This window comes from Callithrix jacchus, chromosome 1 (assembly GCF_049354715.1).
Source record: "Callithrix jacchus isolate 240 chromosome 1, calJac240_pri, whole genome shotgun sequence".
NCBI classification, from domain to species: domain Eukaryota; kingdom Metazoa; phylum Chordata; class Mammalia; order Primates; family Cebidae; genus Callithrix; species Callithrix jacchus.
In genome coordinates this window covers 108,530,958-108,548,957 of record NC_133502.1, presented here as the reverse complement: position 1 = coordinate 108,548,957, position 18,000 = coordinate 108,530,958, and the positions used below count along the sequence as shown (strand labels likewise).

The 18,000-nt window shown below is 38.2% G+C and overlaps 1 protein-coding gene across 16 annotated transcripts in view; it reads right to left on the bottom strand.

Moving 5' to 3' along the window:
* The window catches only part of SMARCA2 (SWI/SNF related BAF chromatin remodeling complex subunit ATPase 2), a 229,409-nt gene that overhangs the window by 131,962 nt on the left and 79,447 nt on the right, over positions 1–18,000 (bottom strand). For all 16 annotated transcript variants that reach the window (XM_078368139.1, XM_078368141.1, XM_078368146.1 and 13 more), the window contains 5 exons: positions 16,289–16,415; positions 13,575–13,748; positions 11,965–12,138; positions 9,476–9,646; positions 54–107 (listed from right to left, as the gene is read on the bottom strand). In XM_078368139.1, coding sequence (XP_078224265.1) covers positions 54–107; positions 9,476–9,646; positions 11,965–12,138; positions 13,575–13,748; positions 16,289–16,415 — 700 coding nt within the window. The remainder of the gene's footprint in view (positions 1–53; positions 108–9,475; positions 9,647–11,964; positions 12,139–13,574; positions 13,749–16,288; positions 16,416–18,000) is intronic.

Sequence of the window (18,000 nt, the reverse complement as noted above, 5' to 3'; positions counted from 1 at the left end):
ATAGCATGCACTCCGTTCAGCAGAACACAGCAGAAAGGATGAAAATCCCTTACCTCTCCATCCGGCCCCAGGGCGGACTCCCCACCCTCTGCATTCTCTTCAGCCTTCTGCAAAACAACAATGCCAAATGTTATATGTAACCAAGATGATGGGGTAAAGGACTTCCTAGTAACTCTCTGGTATGTAATGTAATTTCATTGTTGCCCATTATTATCTAACAGCTTAAATGTTAATGCCTTTTATGTTCATTTCTCTTTGCTGAGACAAAGCATGTATTTTATTAGCAACTTGTAGAGAGTCACTTAAAGCCAGATGTGCTCTAAGGCCAGCACACTGGAGATTTGTAGATTGTGTCTTCAGGGACTCAAAAAGCTTAAGACACAGCAGACTCAAGACAGTGGTCAGAATCTGAAATATTCTCGGGTTTGGGATTGGGAAGGTAAATCCTGACATAATTAGCTAAGCTTTCCTATCTGCTAAGCAAGTTTCCTTCAGCAATGAAGAACAACATTTTAAAAATGCCCATCAAGAATAAGTTCTGATGACGACAACAGACACTGGGAACTACCAGAGAGGGGAAGGAGAGGTAGGGCAAGACTTGAAAAACTAATTATTGAGTACGATAATCTCTACCTGGGTGACAGGATCAACTATAACACAAACCTCAGCATCACCCAATATACCCAGGTAATAAACTTGCACATGTATCCCCTAAATCTAAAATAAAAGTCAAAATAATAAAAATAAAATAAAATTACATTCTCAAAAAAAAATAAAGAATAAGCTATGAACCACTCCATGAGCATAAAAACATAATATAAAACTCTGTGAGTTCCCTGGATGTTTTTAATTCCAACCAAATTTCTTTTATAATATATAGTATTTCTACCACGTGTATAAGGGAAAATTTGATAAAGCTACTGTTGTCTCATGAATAATTCTGTTATCTACCATTTCTTAAATATCCCAATATCTTAGTCCACTAGCTTCTACGTGCCCCAAAGACAACCTAAATGAAAAGTTAAGATTATGTCATATCTTGTACATATCCAAGAGAGTCTCATCTGTAATATATACAAAATCATCTAAAATTTCTTCCACTTACGATAACCTCTGTAAGTGCAATCTTTAAAATCACCTTTATAGAATCCCTATTTTAAAGTTACTGCTGGAAAGCTATACTGTTTCTGCATAGTATAATGAGAAAAAAACACGTTAGTCATTTCTTTTACCAAGACATTTGGGAAAATGAGCTTTCCTCCCTTGGGTTCTTTAGTTAATTAAAAATAAAAAATGATGATACAGAATGAATATGAACTGAACTTCATTTACTTAAGATATCGATTCCATAATGTTTTTGTCTTCTATGAAAATAACTCACTGTCTTTTGACAAAATAGTTTTTTCGAAAACACTTAAAGTTTAAAATCCACCTTTTATTCATTGTGAAGAAAGGCAGTTCCATAAACATTTGAAATTTCTGAAGTTCTTTTACAATGCAATTTTCTTAACAAAAATACATCTATGTATGTATGTATGTATGCCAAAGCATAAGGCATTAAAAAATGCAACTTATACCAAACAGAAAGAAATAAAATACTCCCTTTGGTTATGATTTTCCAAGAAATTAAAATTTATATTTATGTCAACCCAAAGTGGAAATATTTATAAGCTCAAAAGGAATGATCAGCTTCAAAGAGCATCAGGCTCTACATCTAAGCTAATGACACAGAGAACAATGGCAGAACCCCTGAATTCAGAAAAGAAGCCACCCCTGCTACCAGTCACTGAAGGTTCCATTTTTGGAATTCTCAGGCTCTATACTCAGGGGACTGTTTTAATTAATGGAGGAAAGTCAATTAATCCCACCATTCTTTCCATACAAATCAGAAATAAGCTACAAATTTGACCAACAAAGAAAATCAAATGAGACAATGAATAAGCCAATTTCAATTATCTAGCAAGTGGAATTGGATAACCATTTCAATGAACAGTACATTAAAAAGCTTGAAGCATCATATATTAATATAATCAAAACTATTCTAAAGGATACTTTCCTATGAATATACCATGAACTAGCTAGATTGTTATCTAAAAACTGTCTCATAGTCAGGCCCTTCCATTACTTAAAATCCCCCAAACTGTTTTTTAAAATTCTATTATGTATCAAATTTGAGAGGCAGAGTAATATTAGATTTAAGACACTTGGTTCTGGAATTAGACAAACTGTATTTGAATCCTGGCTCTCTGTAATTAAGTGCGAGAGATCTTAGCTGTATGGTCTTGAGCAAATAATTTTCTCTTTGCGTCTTAGTCTCCTCTTATATAAAATAGAAATGGTAACAAACAGTGCCTATATCCTACGGCTTCCATAGGACTGGGTCACTATTTCAACATGTACAATCCAATATCACAAGTAATATATATGCTGCCAGCCTCAATCTCCACATTGTATAAGGGTCAATGATAGTCCAAGGACTATTCTTTTATGTCTATATTTAAGACTTGCTGTAGCATTTCCTGAAAAATGCTTCACAAGGCTATGAGGTCAGGGATTTCTGTCTGTTTCATTCACTGATGCATTCCCACACCTACAAGGGCATCAGGCACTTAAAAGGCACTAAATAAATATTTGGTAATTGAAGGAATGAATGGAAGCACAAAGAAGGGTACTTTCCACTTAGCATATCTCACTAAATTATTATCATAAATAGGTGCCAACACATCTTCGAGTCATAAAATAATTAAGGGCATGCATACAATTAGCCATTGAATTGGTGCTCTGTGTGACTTCTCTCACAAGCATGCCCTGTCCTTAGACCCAACTCTGCCGTGTTACTCCAAGAGATAGAGGCCAGGTGGCAGTCTACTCTATGGCAAGAGATATCGACTTCTCCCATCATGCTTTGGATTCCTTCACTTTGATGACATTCCTGGTTGGTTGGTGTGATTTCATAAGCCCATGTACTCACATCAAACTCATGCTGTATCTCAAAACTTGAAAGAACAAAGCAAAACAAACACAACTGTCCCTTCTTTTGGTTCAAAATTAACACCCAAGAGCTTGTGATTGGTCTACTATTTGAGCTGACGTCGGACACTCTCTAAGCACCTGATGAAATGTATTGATGTCAGTGCAGCAGCTGCTAGTGTCTCCTGCCACCTGAGAAGTTTTTACATGTAGTTATCTACATCATGTAATTGCAAACACATGCTGTCAATATTAATGGCTGATGCCTGCACTTATTTCCACTGATTGAAAACAAACAAAACACTGAACAGGAAACTTGGTACTGGCTTCTTCCTACATGCAAAAGAGTTTAGAACTAATTATGCTTATGTAGGAAGGGAGGAATATAATTAACCTAATCATGTAAGGGGACACGATAGGAATAATTCATAGCTAAAAATCACTCATAACTAAAATTTACTCAAACTAAGGACAATTTGGGTTTCCAATTTCCAAGACCAATGTCAATTCTCATCTTCCATTTAGCGATGCTCAAAAACAAAGGTATGCGTGTGGCTACCCATCTTCCTTGCAGAAGCTATAAAAAGCAATCAACAACAGGAGTGAGGAGGGAAAGAAATCTCTAAATATGAAAATCCTGTGTAAGCTGAACTCAAGAGTTCAGCAGGACATTTTATTTAGATTACTACAACATAGGCTATAAACAGCCTCATTACATAAACAGTTTTAAATCAAGTATTTTACAATCTATATTATAAAATGAATGTACTTTATCCCCCAGTAGATATTATAATATGCTGAAACAACATTCAAATGTGTTGGTATCTGAAGGACCCATTCTGCTTCACTGGAAACCTTAGCTTTCAAAACCACTTGAGTTATTTTTACTGTCATTTAAGTGAACTTTTGAGCATTAAGATAGGTAATCAGGCAATAAACAAAATGCCCAGGAATATCAAATTAACAGGCATTTGCACATTACTTGGGTTGTTTCTTACAGAGAAAATAAATTTGAACATTTTGATTCAAGTAACTGGTCGATCCAGTTAAACAGGACTTTGCTCCAAACTTCTGGTCTCACCCGTTTTGACACTAAACTAATCAAATAAATCTAATCACTGTGGCATCATGTTCACCTGCCTTCACAGTAGTTCCTACACTCAAATGTCCAGAATCACGTTAGAACCTTTCTTTTATTCAGGAAAATCTTGTAGAGGAAAGCTGTAATTAAGTGTATAATCTTTGGGGAAAATATCACAGATAAACAACTAAGAAGAATCAGGAAGCAGCTTGAATTTAAAATAAATGTCTCAATAATTTTACTGCTTTGTTTTTCATGCTCTTTTTACTGAAAACTGTGCCAATGGCAGGCTACTGTGATATTTTGGTATCTAAACAGGATAAAAACACATTTCCTACCACTATGTTGACCAGTACATTATGCCAGGAAGGTTCCCCCCGCCAAATATCACAGTCCTGAGATTTACTTATAATGGAGGTTGGTAAGGAGAAAAAAAGAGAGACAGAGACAGGATAAAAGAGCATTTAGAAAGAAAATCAAACACTCCAATGAAGAATATATCTGGCCTAATGTTGCCTCAGAAACTCCGAGGATGTGCCCATTAGTATCATGTGTTTCCAAAAGTGTCATAAATAAATAACAAGAGGACAGTCCTGCTGGTGTACATCCCATTGAAACATGTGGAAGGGAGAATTAAATATTTATTTTTGGCTGACGTCAACAGCTCTGGAAACGGAACCCTTGAAACTGCTAGACTTCTAAGCAGTAAGCAAGGGTGCTCTGGGCATGGGCTCCTAGCCACAGCTTAAGGAAAAACATACTCTAAAGAACTATGAGGGATGCCTCATTATTACCAGGAACCCTTGTAAATTTGAGGCCATGTAATTAGAAAATTCTTTTTGTAGGAGTTGGGGGAACACGGTGGTAGGCAGCGCGAATCACCTGTGATACATCCTCATTGTTCTTCTGCATGCCTCAATATTTAAAGACTCTGTCAATGACCTCAGAGATATCCTACACACTACTATTCAACTGATTTCCAACTAGAAAACAGGTAGTGACCAATTATTATTGATTCAACATTACAAAGAATATGCAGTAAAGGTTACAAAAAGATTTATTTTCAGAAAAACATAACCACATTATAATCATGATCCCACTTTTGTAAAACAGAATTGCTTGATGAAATGATGTTTACTGCGCACTTACTATGTGATAGGGTGTATTCTACATGCTTTAGATAAACTTTCCCATGTAATCCTCACTAGAAATCGATGGGGTACATAATATTCCTATAGCCTCCTTACAGATCACAAGACTGAAGCACTGTGGTAATAGATCTTTTAATGAAATCGCCTACAAGAGAATAATAGCAAATTAGTATATATATTCTTACGCAGTTTTGATTTTAAATGATTACCTGTCAAGATGATTCAAACAGTGGTCCAATTTACTAATTTAGCCATGTTCGATCCTAGTTTTACACATACCCAGGTGGCTTTATCTAGCCCCATTCTCTTTTGTACCCTGTAGGAAACCTCAAGGTCATGCTAAATGCACATAACAGCACATTCAAGTTGGAACACCGAAGAAATTAGCTTCATATAACTAAGATTTCAATACTTTAAAAATTATTCCTCCTCTGATACTTAAAAATATTATTCATTTCTTTTTCTTCCATTTCAAGGGTTTTAATGGAAGACCAGGCTAAGAATGAGAAGTTTCAAAATGATTTATATAAGTGTACTTCATAAAAATGTCTGTAATGAGAAAATTAAACAAACTCCTAACAGGTTAAAGGAAACCTACCCTATTATTCACTAGCTCACAAGAGTAAACACAATAAATTCCCAAAGAAAGACGGAGGCCTCTGTTCTTCTAGGGAATTAAAAAAAAGAAATTGTACACTAGTTTCATGCTGAAAATAAAAGGTAATCTTTTTCAGATTAAATTAACTGAAAAAGTCAGCCATATTCATCTTTTTTTTTTTTTTTTTTTTTTGAGAGAGAGTCTTGCTCTTGTCACCCAGGCTGGAGTGCAGTGGCACGATCTCAGCTCACTGCAACCTCCACCTCCTGGGTTCAAGCTATTCTCCTGCCTCAGCCTCCCAAGTAGCTGGGATTTTAAGCACTTGCCGCCAAACCCAGTTAATTTTTTGTATTTTTAGTAGAGATGGGGTTTCATATTTTAATAGAGACATCAAGCAAGAGACAGCCTGGCCTTAGAGGTAATCACACTTTAAAAAGCAAAGGCTGGGTTTTTGCATGTACACCTGTTAATCATTGCTAATGGTGGTATATTCTCTTAGGCATGTTTGGTTCTTCATACAGGTGAAGTGGTGACAGGTAATTCTCTGAAGAACTCAGCCAAGGGAGCAGAGGCTCAGAAATGGGTGCATAGAGCTGTTAAAAGAGACCCAAGGAGATCTTGGTGGGGCATCACTGGTGCCAGCCCAGGGCTCACAGAGCTTCTTGGCCCGAAGGGTCATGCTAAAAGGACAGGCAGAGGATGTTAAACTTTGCCTAGGTGAAAATCATGCCTGTCTGCTTGATCCTGTAGCATCTAGTGTGGATCATACTCATCATAGAGAATCCTAGATGTGTTTCTGAATGGGAATGAATGTATGCATGAAAGACATCTCAGGCCCAGCAATTAGTCGTCATAACTTTTAGGAATCATTTGGCAGAATTCATGCAACTCAATATTTCATCTTTGTAGAAATGCTAAGATCCTCTGCATAAGAATTGCAAGCTGATGAAACTATAGTTCAGAAATTCAGGAAAAAAGAAAGAAAGAAAAAAAGAGATGGGGGTTTCACCATGTTGGTCAGGCTGGTCTTGAACTCCTGACCTCAGATGATCCACCCACCTTGGCCTCCCAAAGTGCTGGGATTACAGGCTTGAGCCACTGCGCCCCGCCTCATATTCATCTTCAGTAGTACATTTCTTAGAGTTATCTGTAGTTTAGTTGTCCTTTAAGTGTTGCTATCAGCTCAGTGCTATTAGCTATGGGAAAGTGCTAAAAAGGATACCACAGATTTTTATGCTCATGGACAGTTTTCCTCCATGACAGAGAAGCCAGAAGGAGCAACTCCCAATCATTCACTCTAATGGAGTGAAGAAGAACTACAGATAATCCAAAGTGTCAAATCAGCTTTTCAAAGCATCCCCTTTATTTGCACTTGAACAAAGGTGTATGTGGAACTGGGTAATTCACTCCAAACTAAGCCTCAAAACCCGAGAAAAGTGGCAGGTACCTGGAAAGGCTAAGGGTCTCAGTTTCTTTTCCTTCCCCCTCCCCTTCTTTGTCCCACTTCTCCCAGCAAGATACCCTGGAAGGAAATAGAGCCGCTCCGCCTTAGTCCTGCTGAGGGCAGGGAGTACTCAAATGCTAGGCACCCAGGAGCATGCAAGGAAGGGTAGATAGCTGACAGTAAAGTAAAAATTCTGCACATTGATCATGTGAGATAATAAGAGATACTCAGAGGTATCTGTAAGGTAGAAAATTGCTTTGACATCTATTACTCATTTGCCAAGCAATCAGGCCCCACCTCCACTTGAAAACAGTTTCCCTCCATAACATTCGATCCAACTTCTAATTGTATATTTGGGTGCAAGTTGGATTAAAATCTGTCTAGCCTCTCTTTCTCTCTTTTCCTCTCTCTGCTTAAATTGTCAGAGAGGGCAGGATGCTTTTCCTCACCATTCCACCCTCCTTCTCCCAGCATTCTAGCAGCACACGACCTAGCTCATAGTAAGTGTTCAGTTAACATAGGTTGAGTGAAAGCATAAGACACAAAGAATAAGTGCTATCACCAAATTCAAGGCCAGGGTTTGAAGGGGCATGCCAACTTACAGCTCATGCGGAGTAAGCAGCACCATGGAAAATAATTATGACAGGTCCCTGTTCTGTGCATATTAACACAAAAATATAGGCATAATCATCAACACTCAACTGTGCATCAATTGTGCATCTTTCTTTGCCTATGATGATGCAGCTATCTAACACCAGGGCAGAAAGCTATTAATCATAAGCCATAATCAAATCTGGGTCATTATCTTTTAATCACAAAGAAAAGTAAAATACAAACTTTAATACTAAAAACACTAACAGTGACTACCTCTGCAGAACACATGGCTGAATTAGGAAAAACTAAAACTGCAATTTAATGGAGTCCACTTACAGAATATTATAGAATTCTTTCTCTGCTGTCAATATGTCAGTTGTTTCTTTTTAATTTTTTAAGATTTTTTTTTTGTGGAAGTCAAATAGACATATAAAATTTACCATTTTTATCATTCTTAAGTGTACAGTTCAGAGGTAATAATAACTACATTTACATGATTTTTCCCCCATCATTCTTCCCTCGCCCTTACCTGTATGTTCCTCACTAACTCTGAAACATCTTTTTAAGGTAGGAATTGGAGCTGGAGTTTTGCACAGTCTATTACACTACATTGACAAGAAAATGAGGTATTCCTCACCAACAAAATGTCTAAACACAAGCCCTGAGTCATCTCTTGTTCATCTTCACAATGAGGCAAGCTATCTTATACTAAAAAAATCAGTGCAAGAAGGTGCCTTCTTAATCATTTATTCCTCCTCCTTAATTATGAAACAGGTATGAAAATGCAGAGGCTGTGAAATTAATTATTTTTTGAAAAACATTTTGTTCAATTATTCAGTGTAGAGAATGAATGATTAAATGCTACCAATCCTCAACCTTTACAATTCTGATTTCCTGTTGATGTCTGTACCTGGCCTAAACAGAATTTATCATGAAAACACAGTTATCAACAAAGAACTAGATTACTGGACTACTTAAGCTTCAAAGAGGATCCATATTCACAGCCTATCCTCAGCAGGTTACTCGTGGAGATATAATATCTGCATAGATTCTAAATCTTACCCTTTACTTCTCGTGATGATTATGAAATATTTCACATAGGACTCTTTTTTTATGTAATTACCTAAAACTCCAATGTGCACACTTGCCTCACTGCGACACAGGGACAGCAGAACTGAATAAACAATTGTGACACTGCCAGCTGTCCAAGTAACTATCACCTATATCTTCCTCTGGCTTCTTCCAACCTGTACACTGCATTTTCTTCTTAATTTTCATTCCAGTTTCTTAATTGAGTAATCCCCTGCCATACGAGCATTAAATTAAGCAAACACTTATTTGTGTCTGATTTTCCTTTCCCAATTGACTGGATGTACTTAATTTAAAATCTTGTATTAGACAATGATTTATGGACAACATTGTTTTTGCTTAGTACATCCTATTTTTACACTCTTATCTCCAACAGTTGTCTAAAATACCTAATCAACACTTTCATGCCATACCTGTTTATGCAATTTTCACAATTCGTTCATCGAAACCTTCAGCAGTGTAGGAAGTAGTACTTAAAGAGCAATACTCGCCTTAAACTTATCCCTGCCCAATACCCTGGACTTAGCCACCACCATGAGGATATGTACCTTCTTCCGCCTCCTTCTCTTCTTCTTCTCTTTGGCTGCTTGGGCTTGCTTGTGCTCCCAAACCAGGTTGGTCAGATTGGCTACATACTCATCAGTCTGCTGCAAAAGGTAAGCTAAACGCCTGTCTTTCTTTTGATCAATCAGTTTTCTATAGCCCTCCTCATCTTCAGCCTATTAAAGAAAGAACATGATGAGGGCATAATATAAGCATGCAGACAACTCCACTCTCTTCTACTCTGTCCTCTCCCCGTGACAGTCTGCACTTTGACTGGCAGGAGTGTAGCAAACCAGATGAGTCAGGCTAGACAAGGCATCACACAGAGTCTGGCGCAGGGCAAACACACAGAAGTGCAACACCTACATCCCAGAACACTGGAGTTTATAGCGAAGTTCAGGCACAAAGCCACACTGTACATGTGGTGTAATCAAGCACTCTGAGCCAGCTCTTTGTTTTCTGTGTTGCTTTAACTGTACAAAAAGATTTTAGAATTTGACAACTCATGATCTAAAGTTTATCTTTAACTTGGTATTTTGGAAATTTTCAAATATAATCAAAAGCAGAGAGAATAGTATAATTTATCCCATAACCAACTCCAAACAACAAAAATTAACTTGTGGTGACTTCTGTTTCATTGCTACTCTTCCCCTAAAGCCCCTTTCCCCAAACCCAAACTGAATTGTCTTGAAGCAAATTCCAGACATAATATCCTTTCATTCATAAATATTTCAATAAGTACTACTAAAGGCAAGGTATCAAATGGGCTTTTAACAAATAATGTCTTATATTTGAAAAAGTCTTTCTTTTTGGTGTTCCAAACATTGTGGTTGATTAGGAAGATCCAACTTGGGGGACTTTTTTGTTGTTGTTGTTGCCACAGATAATGGCCCCAGGTGACTGGAGACAAGTCACTTAGTACCTGAAGTCTGGTACTGCTGAGCAATAAAAGAGATGCAGTAATTCCCACTTCCACCTCCCATTAAGCAACATGATGAGAATAAACAGAATAAAACTCTGATGTACTCTGAGCCATTTCGAGAGAAATCTTTTTGTATATTCCAATAAAGGACACTCCAAATTATTTTTATCATGTAATGCCACGATCAAAGAACAAGCTGCAAAATCTTTAAGAGGCATCTCCATTGCAAAAACAAAAACAAAAACTTGAGATCTTCTGTCCAGGGGTGTCATTCTAGCATTTGCCTGAGTGACAGCAGCTTCGTCACTCAGTCTAGCTGCTGTCTGCCCTGAGGATGAGCAAGAGCCTCAAATGCTATTATAACTCTAATTGCTTTTGGTTATGGTTGAACTCACTTGAAGAAAGAGTGATAAAAAACTTCAGTTTCTCTATTATCTGTATATTCCATCATTTAATTGCAAAAATTAATGATTTGCAAATGCCTAATCATTAGTGTCAAACCAATCTGTTACTGAAGTTCTAATACAGTTTCACTTCAGTTGAGTCAGACAAATCTGACTGCTTAGTGATCAAATTACTATAAAAAAGGTCTAGTCAGAAACCTCTTGGACAGTCCCCTCTCTCCTCAGTATGGAGCGGGAGGCAGGAGAGGGTAGTAAGATGAAGCAATACCTGGACACAAAGGCTTTTAAAACATGGTGTTCATTCTCTGGAATCCAAAAAATTCATGAAAAAAATGCAAACTGTAATACCAGCAAGGAAGACACTGTCACTTAGAACTTTCCAGGAACATAATTATGACCTTATCTTCATCTATGCAGGCATTATGTCCTAGATAGAATCTGCAGGTCTCCTATAATTATAACATCACACATGCTTTTTTAAAATCCACAGTTTGCTCTGAGGTCCAATTCCAAAAATAAATGGTCAATAAAACCAAATATTCAGGCCAATGACATCAACCTATCTCTTCTGTGCTATATGCCCATTAAAAAATAACAATGCAAATATAATGATCCATGCATAGCCTCAATAACATGGCTATCACAAAAAAAGCAACACTTCAAAATCAACTTAAAAATCATTTATTACACGGTTAGAGAATAATTTCTGCCATTAACAAAAAAAGATGAGCACCAGAGACTTCAAAATAGAGACCTTCTTAAATTTGAAGACACGATTTAATGTGTTATTCATTCCAAAAAATGTGGTCATTCATCTCAAAGAGGCCATATTTTTATAAGAACGGCATTTGCATCCTTCCAGATCTGGTTATCAAACTCATGCAAAATATAGTACCTGCCTTGATGCAAGAAGCTGTAATCTGTACTGCAATGCCACCCCAGGACACAGAAATACTATATTTATCAGTCATCCCCCTAGCTTTGTGGCATCTGTCATCCAGGAGAGAGAAGAAGTTTTTACTTCATCTCCCTAAGGTTCAAAGAAACTTATTAAAATCTTTGTTAAGCAGCTTACACTTTTTCCTTCTACAACCACCATATTTCATGGTCTCATTGCAGACGGATGTGGGCTGAGTGGTTTCCTGGGCTCCTGCAGGGGGTTCCTTACCATCAGTCTCCGCATTCTCTCCTTTTCGATCCGCTCTGTCTCCTTCTTCTGCTCTCTTTCAGTGTTGGCATGCCACGTTGCCACTGCTTTGGAGAGCTTCTGGATCTTTCCAGCCACAGACCGATGATATTCCTTAAAATCTTTTGCATGTTGCAAAATACTGTTCAGGTATTCCTAGAGGATCCAAAAAGGGAAGAAAAGGATACTTAAAATCCATTGTCCAACATCTTCTATCAATGTAGTATAAGAAAACTCTGTGTGTGTGTAACAGAATAGGAAGACTAGAATCTGTTTGGGGACAGGTGGCCTGGTATGTCTCTGTAGTTGAGGTGTGGGCCATGGAGCTGGTGGGAAAGATGGCCTCTCCAGGTTCCATTTGTTGCAAGCTTTTGCAAGAGAAGCCTCCTCAGCCTTGAGAGTGTGGCCACATAAGAATGGAAAGATCAAAGACTGAAAGAAGAGACCTACAAAATGGCAATGATAAAATTTAAAGCAAACCACTCACTCACTCCAAAATAAACTTGACGAACATGGGTATTTCCAGCAAAAAGTATGTCATAAAAGTAATGTTTTTCTGCTCTAACTTAACTACCTTTGATTATGACCCAAAATAAGTTTATATGAAGCTAAAATTGTCATGCAGAATTTCTATCCACTTTTTAAATATATACCCTCTTTACACTAAAATCCAACATTTTTTTCAAAAGGAAACTAAGCACTAAATTAAGCAAAAGAAAACAAATACAATTTATAGGATTATGACAGGCAATTAAATCCTATATCAAAATACTTCCAAACCCCCAGAAAGGAATATTTTTAAATATTTACCTCTGTGATATGTTCAACTATGCCCTTCAAAGAGGCCAGGATACTATTATATTTGTTATGAAAACAACATTTTGCTCTCTACTTTCCTTTTCCAAGTAACTGCTTCCAGAATTTTGCTCTAGGAAACCCACCTATGCCCACTCATTCAAAAACTTTCCATGGGATTATGAGCATGACACCTGTTATGGACTGAATGTTTATGTCCTCCCCAAATTTATATGATGAAATGCTAACTGCCAATGTATATTAGGAGGTAGGGACTTTAGGAAGTGATATGGTCATGAGGGTGGAGCCCTTATAAATGGGATTAGTGCCCTTATAAAGGAAACCCAGAGAGCTTTCTTGGTCTCCTTCCACAACATAAGAAAACAAGAAGTTAGCACTTTGCAACTGAGAAGTCCCTCACCAGAGCCCGTCCATACTAGTGCCCTGATCTTGGGCTTCCAGCCTCCAGAACCAGAAAAAATAAATTTCTATTCTCATCAACCACCCAGTTTATGCTAATTTTTGTATAGCAGTCCAAACAGACTTAGACAGTACTAAACCTCATTCTGCTGCTGAGCAATTGTATGACTTTGGGCAGGTCATTTATATGTCCTGGCCTAAGGGTCTTTGTCTATAAAATGATGTGGTTGGATTATGTAAACACCAAGGAACCTTTCTGTTCTGTGGTGTCCCCACTGCCCACAAGGGTCCATTTTTCAGTCATTCTGACCCCATTCGATGACTTCATTGGACATCTCTGTCAAAGTGAGGGTGAGCAAAGCCCAGGGTCTAAGAACCTGGTGTTTTTGACGGCGTTTCCTCTCCTGCTCAATCTTCTGCTGCTTCTCCAGCTTCTCAGTCATGCGAGCTTCTCTCAGAGTCTGGCGCTTGCTCCGTTTGTATGCTTTGGAGTTGAGAGCCGTCTCCAGGGTCGTGTCCCTGCGCATGCAGGCTACCACCTCCTGTCTCAGCTGTCAGGAGGAGAGCAGTTAGAGAGCCTTCCCAAACAGAAGCTAGGTTTCCATAAGCCTGGCCTTCTCTCGGTTGCATTTAACAGAATAGAGTGGGGAGAGGACTCTCTACAGGTGCCTCAGTCACCTTTGGTTTGTATTAAATGAAGGAGCTAAAATCATGTCAAATGTATGCAATATTTTCAAGGCTCGTACAAGATTTTTTTCCCCAAATAATTCAAATGAAAAGCAATTATAGTACTGTAACAGTAAAAGAAAGAAAAGATGTTGTCTTGCTTTTTAAATAACTCCATTTTATCTAATTATTCTAATGATACTAATTAGCTAATAAGCTTTTTAAATTTTTCACTTTGTTTTAAATGTCATGCTAACACTCTCTTTGTATTTAAAGATTAATTTTAATGATGCTCCAAAAAAAGAATAAAAGAATTACTTTTACATATGGTAGTAGCAGGTATTCAAACAACGTTAATTCATAGTTTCATACAAAGGATGGAAAATATAGCTTCTGGCTTCTTCCCACTCCAATAATGATATTCTTTCCAAGAGATCTACATTTTATATTATATCATGAACTTACTTTAGTTCATCACAAATATAATACTTTTATTGTATTCCATGTTATGTGGTGGTAGGGGGTAGGGACTGGAGAATACACATTAAATAATCATTCCACTGAATCTGAACTCATCATTAGTTACCGTTAATTTTATTGGGAAGCTTCATAAATAACAGATTTTTTTAAATAACATCAAACAAGGCAGAGCACAGCGGCTCACTCCTGTAATCCCAGCACTTTGGGAGACTGAGGCAGGCAAATCACGAGTTCAGGAGATGGAGACCATCCTGGCCAAATGGTGAAGCTCTGTCTCTACTAAAATACAAAAAATTAGCTGGGCATGGTGGTGTACGCCTATAGTCCCAGCTACTCAGGGGGCTGAGGCAGGGGAATCGCTTGTACCCAGTAGGTGGACGTTGCAGTGAGCTGCGATCAGGCCACTGCACTCCAGCCTGGTGACAGCAAGACTCCGTCAAAATCAGAAACTAACAGGAGACCAACATGGCAATGCTAATTTGAACATAAACTTATTCCTGAAAATATACTTGTTTAATATTCATTTAACAGCATTCTATCCAGCACTTTATTAACTCATATTATGAGGTCACCAATAAAAAAGAAGTAAACACAGCCGGGCGCAGTGACTCATGCCTATAATCCCAGCACTTTGGGAGGCCGAGGCGGGTAGATCACGAGGTCAAGAGATCAAGACCATCCTGGTCAACATGGTGAAACCCCGTCTCTACTAAAAATACACAAAATTAGCTGGGCATGGTGGTGCGTGCCTGTAATCCCAGCTACTCAGGAGGCTGAGGCAGGAGAATTGCTTGAACCCGGGAGGCAGAGGTTGCAGTGAGCCGAGGTCGCATCACTGCCCTCCAGCCTGGTGCCTGGTGACAGAGCAAGACTCTGTCTCAAAAAAAAAAAAAAAGAAGTAAACAGAACTCAGAAAATTTTCCTTTTTCTTTTTAAAATTTAAGCTGAACTCTACTCTCACAAACCAAGAGCCAAGTAGAACCTACCCACCACTAATATCCTTCCGAGATATTACAGCCAGTAAGGCAAATACACAGCCAAATTCCTATGACAATAGCAAGTGGAGTGGCCTGTGATTTTACTCACATCCTCCAACAGACCAAGTCAATACTTCCAAACTGCTTTTACTCACTAGTCATTCATTTTGCACGTTCCAGACTTTAACAAAACAAAACCATCTGACTAGCAATGAAACGTTCCTTATCCCCTTTGGCTTAGTGAGGCAATCTGTGGACTAGCAAACTGGAACCTTTTGAGTCCACAAGGCAAAACTCACCGAAGTGAAATTTAGCTCTAACTCATTCCACTAGTCTCCTACTCATTTAGAAATCAGAAAATAGGTCACAATACTGGCTTTTAATAACTACGGTAAACTACAACATGAACAGATAATTTCCTGATTAGTCAATACATAAGTCTGATGTGACCAAACACTCCAAACTTAGGTATTGGTGAATAAACAAGCTATCAGACATTGTTCTATGTATTTCTATAAATATGAACTACTGATTCAGTAGAGTGGCTATCATGTTTGTTAAAATTATTTTCATAGTCATGGCTAGTCTTTTACATCTGTGCTTACAAAGAAGCTCCAATCTACTACCTTCTGGTTTTTCCTTGGAGTCATAAAAGCAAATATGAGCTACCCGATTTGTTCTCAAGGTTTTTCATCTATGGTAACAAAATGCATAAGTATGACTTTGCAAACCATGGTACAAGAGGAAAAACTCTTTCCCATGTGCAGAAGAGAAAACCAGAATAAGCAGTTCATCTTCATTATTTTTAGTTGTATGCTGTTGGTCTAAAAGATTCACTATTTTACCATGTTTATATCTTTCTATCTCTGCAACAATATTGAATAGACTAAAGGCAACACACAGATCACACTTTAGGAACAATTACATTTATTTCTTCCATCTCAGATTCACTGGGGAAAAGGTATTACCTGACGCTGGAAATTGAGTAACCGAAGTGCTTTCAGTTCCACGGTTGCTTTGGTTCGTAAATCTGGTGGCAAGGAGCCAGGCAGATTTTCCAGTTCTTGTATTCTATGAGCTATGCGAGCCTGAAGTCTAAAGGAAATAATAAAATGGAGAAAGGGGAGCAGTGGAAATACACATTACAATTTAATCTTAAATAATAAACAATGACATTAGGTTTAACTTCAGGGCAAAACATATTCCAGATACTGACAGCGGATTTCTGACACCCAACTAGCATCTCTGATGTTAAGCAGAAGAAAACTACCTTTGCATCAATGCAGACAGGTATATGTTACTTAACAATCTGGCTTCTTGGGCTGGGCCTGGTTGCTCACACCTGAAATCCCAGCACTCTGGGAGGCCGAGAGGGGCAGATCACGAGGTCAGGAGATTGAGACCATTCTGGCTAACATGGCGAAACCCCATTTCTACTAAAAATACCAAAAATTAGCTGGTGTGGTGGCATGCATCTGTAGTCCCAGCTACTCGGGAGTCTGAGGCAGGAGAATCACTTGAACCAGGAAGGCAGAGGTTGCCGTAAGCTGAGATCGCGCCACAGCACTCCAGCCTGGGCAACAGAGCAAGACTTTGTCTCAAAAAAAAAATCTGGTTTCCTCCATAACATCTATCTAACACCTGGGAAACAAGGTTCACCCTACATGTAGTGGGGATGTCAAATGTTCTTGCTCACTCTTAGCAAAGAGAGAAAGTATGAGACAGGAACAATTGACCTGCTTCCTAACTTCCAGCCAGCCAGAGTGCAGAGCTAAGAGGACAGACCTTTTTCTAAGTTCTAGTTCAGTCCTAAAGCAACCAGGCCATTTGTCTCCCTTGCCAAGATGCTGATGACGACGGCCATTAAAGCAGAGTGAGCAAGAACAGTTTTAGGTGCTGATGCCACAGAAATCAGCCAACCCCAAACATTCAGACAGAGCTCTGCCAACCACAACCACTTCCTCTGTAAGCAGAGCTTGCTGGAGAAAAAAAACACAAATTAGGCTGTTTTTAAAAATCAGGGGCAGCAGTAAATAGTACTCAAAAACCAAGGGTTTCTAGAAAAGGATGTTGGGGATTCTTGCTTACACACCACCAAAAATGTAACTGCAGGTATTTCCACGTAATAAAGGCAGAGTAGAAAATAAAAGACCTCTCACTTTAGCTATTCACTTGAGATACTATTACTTTTAGATATATAAACTGCTGGTTTTAGAGTTCACCTGAATACTATTCTGACAAATAATTACATGCCATTTAAGCCTATTTTTAGAGCTACATCCCCCTAAATTTGGGGCAAACTGTCTTGAAATAGATTTCAACAAAGGGAGAATAGTAATAAAATAAGTAATACATTAAACTAGGCTAATATTACAGCACTAAGTGCCTTAAATGCACAATTTTGTTTAACCGTCTCTCTCTCTCTTGCACACACAGACATGCCTCCTTTAAGGTAAATGTTATGAACATGGTCCCATTTTACTGATGTGGAAAACTGAAGATACCTGGAGATACCACAGAGCTAGTAAAGAAGGGGACCAAGCCTGGAACCTCCATTTGCCTGATACCAAAACCACCACAAGGAAACAGTAGATAATTAAAATATACTTTCTGAGAACTTTCCTGGACCTCAACTATAAAAGTCGAAAATTAAGAATTCTGTTAAAAATTATGCACAGCC